The 8,086-nt window shown below is 43.8% G+C and overlaps 1 protein-coding gene across 1 annotated transcript; it reads right to left on the bottom strand.

The window, feature by feature from the left end:
* Window positions 1–4,462: 4,462 nt before the first annotated feature.
* On the bottom strand, window positions 4,463–6,291 carry LOC119916710 (potassium voltage-gated channel subfamily B member 2-like). Its single transcript, XM_038736700.1, has 2 exons — window positions 6,077–6,291; window positions 4,463–4,960 (listed from the first exon to the last, which is right to left on the bottom strand). Exon 2 carries the CDS (start codon window positions 4,847–4,849, stop codon window positions 4,463–4,465), a length of 387 nt encoding a protein of 128 aa, XP_038592628.1. The 5' UTR covers window positions 4,850–4,960; window positions 6,077–6,291.
* Window positions 6,292–8,086: the final 1,795 nt, after the last annotated feature.

Below are 8,086 nucleotides of genomic sequence, written 5' to 3'. Positions count from 1 at the left end.
CCTCTCCCTCAATTACCCTATCCCCACATCCCTTCTTTTCTCTCCCACTATCAGAAACTACATCAATACACACAAATGGCCGAATGCTTGCATCAGTGCTGTAAAAGCCTGTAAGGGAACTGACAGATGGAGAGTAAGAGGCTGTCTGTGGTGATCTGAAACAACAGGCAGCTCCTACTGCTGTGGAGTTAAAGACAGTGTGCTAATTGAATTTGCTACAAAATCAGCAGTGTGCCTTTGACTGCACTGAGACAGATGAATATGAAAAAATGTGTCTGTTACAGTACCTTATTATGCTACAGCTTCCTCACATTGTGTCATCATCATCAACAACAGTGTCTGTGCTGGACTGATTTTGGCTGCTCCCATGCGGGAGGGCCAAACAGCACAAGTCTGCGCCCATACAGACCCATTGCTTAGCATTCCCACTAGCTAGACTAGATTATTAGATAAGGGAAAGAGTAATGGCGCACATACACATTTAGAGCAAGCACAAAGCTGGACATGGCTGATGTGGGGAGAAGAGGAGGGCCAGGGAAAGAAAACACAACTTGCAGTGTCTGGCAAGTGGAAGCAATGCTCTGAATCCGCAGCCATTATCTTCCAGGGTTTCCCAGACTAAATGGACTCTAAAGTGAAGAAAACCTAAACAGGGGAATGTTTTGTCTCTAAGTGTGATGCAGCTTTAATAATTCATATGGTATTGTTAATATTCTGACAAGCTTAACTTGAAGCTTTGCATGGGCAGAAATTAAAAATAAAAAGATTTACTGCTCTTACAAACTTACTATACATATATTAAAACTGAGCACGGTGGGCATCCATGGAACAACTAATAGCATTCATTTACGATACCAGGAAACAGCCTGACTCATATGTTAATGTTGAAACTCTCACTAAATCACAAGTTGCGTAGCAAACATTTGGTGAGGTTCTGATATTTATCACACACTCTCTGCATATGGCCGTGCTTTTCTGAACACAGAAAGAAATGCATCTGAGGCATCTAATTGCATTTCCCGTCACGCTGACAAAAGACACTTCCAGTGGAAAAAACATTGTCAGGTTACAAACTACATTTACAAGTTTATGCAGGAATGATGGTTGGTAATGGCGCATTTACACAGTGAAAAATAAAAGCCACTGTAATTCAGTCTCCTTACAGCAATCCAGCAATTTGGATATGGCTTCCTTGTATGAGCTTGTGCTAAGTGTATTTGCTGCACAACAACACTCATGACTCATTGTAAACAGAAGAGGGTCAGGGAAGCACAAATCCTTCTGGCTCAATATCAAGGATGACACGTTCTACTGGATTAATAGAAATTATAGCCTACAGTAAGGAAACATCCATCTGATATTTTGTTCTAAATATGATTGCCACTATATGCTTATATAACTTAATAGCACATGACAATCTTTGACCAGTGGCTATAAGCTGTGGAGACACACAATCAGAACAGAGCACTTAAGAAAGAGGCATCCAAGCTGTTGACAGATGTGACTTTAATCTTTTTGTTTGGGGCGATCAGCCTCTGCAATTTTGTAATTCTGTTTTCAATAACATTTCCAAAACACATGCGGGATGGCAGTTCAACTAAGGGTCGCCGTAGGTGTACATTTACAGTATCGAGGGTTTGCGAACATCTTGTTGTGACATGAACTTTTCGCATTTGTGACATGCTGAGCATGTCCTGCCCCTCCTCCTCCTCACACGATGGGTCACTCAACCAAAAGTCATGTGGTAACACAGAGAAGCCACTGCATTAGCCAGTGTCCTCTTTGTTTTGACCACTGAATTCATATTCATTGGAAAAGGTTTGCAAGGTCTAGCTCAGCATCCTGAGGCGTAACTTACATGATTCTATCTCTCAGGGTTCATCTAGCCACTGTCTTTTCTGACACCTCTCTCCCTTCACTTATGACTTCTCTGCTGCTTTCTTTGACCATTTTTTCTTGGTGCAATGTCTGCTTCGTTTCCATCTTTTCCATTCTGCAAGGCTTGCCCTTACTCCCAAAAGCATTCACTGCTGTTATTGCTGATTAATTTAATCCTAGCTTGATTGACCCTGCTGAAAAGGTCATTCCTCTCTTGCTTAACCTTTATTTAAGGGCAGAGAGGGCCATAGGTGCCAAGCAGCACACTGGGTTCTCATATCTGATTAAGGCAGTGTAAGAGAAAAAGGAAGGGAGTGAGAGAAAAGGAGACAGAGAGGGAGAGAGAGAATATGTGTATGCCAGAAGACTCTGTGATTGCATTTGACAAAGGGCTCAGGTTGCTTTGTATAAAAGCACACGGCTGTGTACCAGCCTAGTAATGGCATTTCCTTGGTCAAGGGCTTTCAAGGGTTCTCACTGCACGGTGCGTGCCCCATAAAAGGCTTCCCTGACCTCAGGGAGCTGCATCCGACGGCAGCCCCGGCAGTCTTTTTCCAAATGTACTCTCAGCTGTGGATAACCCGAGTGCGATCACAGGGCTGAGCCATTAGACTCACGTTCAAGTTCTCCTCGTAGAGCACTCAGCAGAATGTCAATGCAATTTGAATAAGGGTGGGATTTCCCTACAAGGTTTCACAGGCTTCCCCCGCATAATAGTGAACAGGTCAGCAATCTGGAGATGTGTCTGGAGAATGAGTGGCTGTATTCAGAAGGTAAATCACTTTAAATATCTCACAGCATATCAAATTACCCCACTGCTGTCACCTGAGTTTTGCCTTGAATTGGCAACCTCCTTATAATTGATTCTTGTGCTATGCAGGTTCCCCATGGAGGCTGAATACAATTATTAAGCTGACACGGGATCCTTGTCAATCACAAATCACTAGTTGATTTGGGGGAATACAAGCCACGCAGGAAGAAAGCAGGAAGAAAGTGCATGTATTGTAGGCCCATTGAAGGATCTGAGCCCTGCTTATTCAGGGTCATTACCATATCTCTACCATTTTTAAAGCTGAATACTGCACAATAAATTCAACGCAAGGCGCCGGCGGTCTGAAATTGACTCTAGCTAGCATTATTTCCAAACTGTCGCAGCCAAAGGGAACCATTCTTCGCTTCATAGGGGAGAGGCAAAATGCACCACATGGGACATACAGCACATCAGGAGCTTCGTTACTCACACTGAGGGGATGACGTTTGCTCTGGTATCACACACACGCACACACACACACGCACACACACACAGGACGCTGTGTTTATGATCCTCTGACATGGAATATAATCCCAGCCAGCCCTGCCCTGCACTGACCAATGATGAGATCAGGATACTGGAGACCAAAGGTAAATTACCAGTGATTGGATTTCATTGAGGCTGACCTACCTAATTGAGGACTCAGGGCGGGGATGGAATGGGGAGGAGTTGAAAGAGGCGTCATCATTTTTACCAGGGACAGCCGTGACATTACTACACAGTAGTTTGATTCCTGTATGATTCATCATGTACGAATAAAACCTGCACGTGACTGGTGCAGCAGCATTCTGAACACGTGGGAGGGGGAAGGGAGAAGCACTGATGACTGCCTGTTTTTCTTGAACAGATTAAATGTGCTCAAAGTAAACGGCTCTAGGAACAAGAGCACCCATCGACACACCTGCAGCAAACTTTTGACATCGTCCTGTCATTTCGCTGACTAACTGAGCCAGATCCAGAAACGAGCACATGCAATCAGGGAGCAAGACTGACACGTAATAGAGCGGGGACTTGTACCGATCCCTCCAAGAGATGTGCCGTGTCACAAGTCACTGACAGATCTGGTCTACACTGACATACTTTATCCCTGCAAAGAAAGCAACACTAGAAGCTGGCGCACTTACCAATTACTTTGTCAAAGCAAATGAAGTCTAAATGTAGCACCTGCTGTGATTTCAACTATAAATTTTACTTGAATGAAGTTTGTACAATGAAGTTTGCCTGCACATCACACATATACTTCCACTCCTCATCTACTGCTTCTTTTCTTCCATTACAGCCTTGCAATTTTTTACCCAAATACTGCCGCTTCCTGTATATTTAATTCAACCCGAACAACTGTTGCCACTTACAAAGATGGAAACAGGCAGATGGCACAAGAAAACATGATGAGAGTACAGTACGCGCCTGTTCAAGATTTCAAATCGATAACTTGTGATCATTTTTTACAGGTAGGAGTAGGCTTTAATAAGTGTGCTTGTAATGTGTTATGATCCAGGCAGAGTGTTTGGCTTTGAATGTGATCAGGAAATGTGAGATGGGGGCAGGGTGAGCACACGTCCACTTTCGGTTCCCTACCTTGGCAGCCACTGAGGAGCTGGGCTTCTCCAGGAGATCCCACAGCTTCTTCCTCTTGTCTGGGCAGCAGGTGTTATCAAACTCTCCCTCTCCCTCCCTCTCCCTCATTGTCTCTGCCTCCCTCCGCAGCTCCTCATTCATCTGCTCTTTTTCTGGTGGTAACGGGCCTGGCAACAGGACTCAAGGTAGATCTCGTCAATCCCCCAGTAGTCTAACTCCTGGCCAAATGAAAGAGCACACATCCTCCATCATGTGTAGCTTGCCTGTGCGGTAAAAGTTCAGTATGGAGGTGAATGCCCCCGGGTGCCGGTCAAAGAAGTATTCATTTTCGTTCAGGCTGTAGTCGTCGCAAACTTCCATCAGGGACTCGTGGGTGTTGCAGTCTCGAAGCTTGCCGAGCCGGGTCCTGGGTAGCCGGTCCAGGGTCCGCCACAAGACCTCGTGGTTCAGACCCCCGACATTAAGGCGAACTCTGCGGGAGCGGGCTTTGGTGCGGATGATGTCGATGGGCTCGGGAGGTAGGGAGGGAGAGGTTCGAATGTTGGTGGCCTTGAGCCCTGCTGGTCCAAGCTTCTCAGCCATGGTGATGGAAAAGGAGACTTATTGAAACAACCCCCCCCCAGGAAAATAGAAAAAAAAAGTCCAAAAACGTTTGAATTATGTTGGATCCTCTTTAGGGAAGTCCTTCCATGGCTGAGAAAACAAGAGAGACAGTTTGTGAGATGTACAATAAATGACTAAAAAGTTAATCAAAGACTTGATGTATTACACCCTCTTCATGCTTGGTGTTAAGCATATTGCAAGAAACCAAAAAAAAAATCTTCTCTTTTCAAGCAGCATGAGGACACGATCACCTGGTACTTTAATATAGTCAGTAAAAAATAGTAACAGTGCTCAGTATTATTGATTCCTCTCATCACATTTCTAAGAAGGTGTTAGGCAGAATCAATGATTTTGTTTCAACAGTCAATATGGCTGCTTTGGTTTGCACTCCGCTCCTACACTGTTATGGCCGGAGCCGGAGTGAGGCAATGAACTCTGCTGGAGCTATGCAGCTCTGTCGGTCAAAATGGGACTCAGTGGCAGGTCAGGAAACAAATGGGGTGAAAGAAGCCTTGAAATCCATTGATGTTCTTTACTATTAGGATGGAGGAGGCGTGTGTGACAGCAATTTCTGGAAAATAATTTGGCTTGTCATTTTCATATATATTTTCCCCTGCCATGTTTGGTCATTATATCACAATTTCTCAGAAATATAAGTCCTTGCACACAAAAAAAGGCAAAATTAAGGCATAATTTTAAGGCAATGATTAAAATGCCCTTACATTTGGATAAGTCCTTACAATTACATAAAAAGTTGTAAATATGAGAGCCTTTAATAATCAATGAAAGCAAGTTAACATTTTTTATTGGGAACAAGCTGTATTTGAGTACAGAATTGAGATAAGCAGATGTTCCTGAATGCAGCATTTTAGTACATTTGCCACTGCCAGATTATTTATGCATTTATCACAAAGCAGCCAATATTACAATCCAAATGGAATCTTATGTGTAAATGACGGGTTGAAAAGCAGCTTCACGTTGGTAATCTGTATGTCTTGACTTGTGCTGCAGTCCCATAAATTCAGAAACACTGCATACCTGTTACACTACAACGTATTTTGTGTTCTGTAAAGATTTTCAAAATCTAAAACCTTCTATGTAAATCAGTTCACACAAACTGTGCTGCCAACGCACGATTCTGTTTTGACTCTGTTTAAACTGGCATCCAAATTTTTTTTAAAGTCACAGAAAAATAGTCTCTCTCACCTTGCCGAGATAAACCACCGTTTGCATGCAAACTCCTCTTGTTCCTACGGGAGTAGAGGAGGGAAAGGGAGCCGGGATCTCCCTTCAGTCAAGCGGCCACGACCGAAGAGAGCACTCCGCGGGCGCCGCGCAGAGAACGCGCGTCCCACATTTTGATTAAAATTAGTCAAGAAAAGAAGGGGGGAAAGGCTTGGATGTGGTCCTCTACAAATGATCACGGGACACAACCAGCGCTGTTTCGCCATCGGAACACTGGCAAAAGAGTCCTGCCTTCATCCAAGACAAGCTTGTGGCGTGCGGAGAAGACGGGCTCACATCACTGTACTGCAGACGTCGAGCGCGTAAAAGGCAACGGGAAGGAACTGGAGATGCGAAGTACGGAGTGTCCCGCTGTATACTACATAAGGAGGAGCACAGGGGTGCGCACGGGCTGCACCACATCCTAGAGGTGAAAACCTCACTGCAACTGGGTGGCAGATTATACTTCAAATTAAACTAACGGAAGCCAGCTCGTATCGTTCCGCCAAAGCGTGGACGCAAAAGAGAGGTGATTTTAGATGTATGTAGATGTTTCATGTCATTATGAGACATCATAACATTAGGCTACAGTACAAACACACACACACACACACACACACAGACACACACACACACACACACACACACACACACACACACATACAAGACATAACCTTTATCTCATATCTGAGAAATCACATCAGCCTCAGTGGGAAATTATGTTAGGTGCACAATTTGCCATGGGTATAGTTTCATTTAGTGAAATGACCATGAATGTTATCTTGCCTCTGACTGCAAATGCACACTAAAGCCTGGGATTTTACTTGGCAGCATGTGAAGAATTTTTTAAAAAATGGATAGAATTTTTTTTTAATTTAGCTTCCTTTTGAAACACAGCACAACAAATCTCCTCCCACCCCCCACATACCCATTACAATAAAACACCTAAAACCTCAAAAGGTAATTACAAACAAACATTTTAGATGCTCCATTTAACCCACAGCAAGAAACCTGATCCACAGAAGACAAGAAGACGGCCTGACCCTTTTTCTTGAACAGTGTGACACAGTCAACAGTTAGCAATAAACCCAGTCCACACACCTTTTCCCTCCCAAGTAATCATAACCCATCTTATCTATTAGCTATCAATATGTAATGATTTCCCCACTCCCTGGTCTTAAATGAATACGTAGAGATATTAAATTATGTATCCCTTATTATCCCTCAGATCATTACCTACACTGCTGGAGTGTTCTCTTCCTCTCTCTCTGGACATCCTTCGCTCTCAGTTCATATGAATAGTGTTCAATACTGCAATGATATTTCCCCGTAGAGCTTATGTGTCAGTTGAACATTTCCCTTAGCTAAGCACCTTTTCAGAAATTTGATTATACACTGCATACGTGTAATTGATTTCCTTGCCATGTTCCTTCCTTCCAGTGACAAGTGATCAATAATGCCGCATTGACTGAAGGAAGCCTTGAGTGTACGTATACTGTTGGGCTCTGTTGTTGGCGCTGTCAAGATGTCACACAAAGATCTACAGATTTCTCCATAATCCCCTGTTTGGCCATCACATGTGGACCCGATTAATTATTTGAATGACTTCAGCAACAATGACATTTGACAGTGTTCAGGACTAGAGTAGTCAAGCATCTCCCTGACCCCTAATTGACAGACGTAAATTATTCTCTTGATGACAACAGAGCTGTTGATGACACATCCATTAATCACTTAGGGTACAGAGAAATGATTAAGGGCAATTGACTGTGTCCCCTTTCATTAATTAATATCAAACTGGCAGCTATCCAGTGAGTCATGATGTGTGAGGCAGCAGTGACACAAAATGATCAGAGGGACAGGATTGCAGCGTTTAAGGCGGACAAATTGTGTGGTGTAATGTCATACTTTGTGCAGTAGATGCTTCCAGCTCTTCCACTACCACCACCTGTATGCATGGGTACTCTGAGGAGTTGAAGCCAGCCTCCGTCC

Source organism: Micropterus salmoides, unplaced genomic scaffold (assembly GCF_014851395.1).
Source record: "Micropterus salmoides isolate LMB-PRFRI ecotype aquatic unplaced genomic scaffold, ASM1485139v1 Ms_hic_scaffold_2119, whole genome shotgun sequence".
Classification (NCBI taxonomy): Eukaryota; Metazoa; Chordata; class Actinopteri; order Centrarchiformes; family Centrarchidae; genus Micropterus; species Micropterus salmoides.
Note: the sequence above shows the minus strand (reverse complement) of the source record. Positions and strands in the feature narration are given on the sequence as shown.

Excerpts from the sequence above, each read along its gene's own strand:
- LOC119916710 (XM_038736700.1), bottom strand. The coding sequence starts at position 4,849 with ATGGCTGAGAAGCTTGGACCAGCAGGGCTCAAGGCCACCAACATTCGA.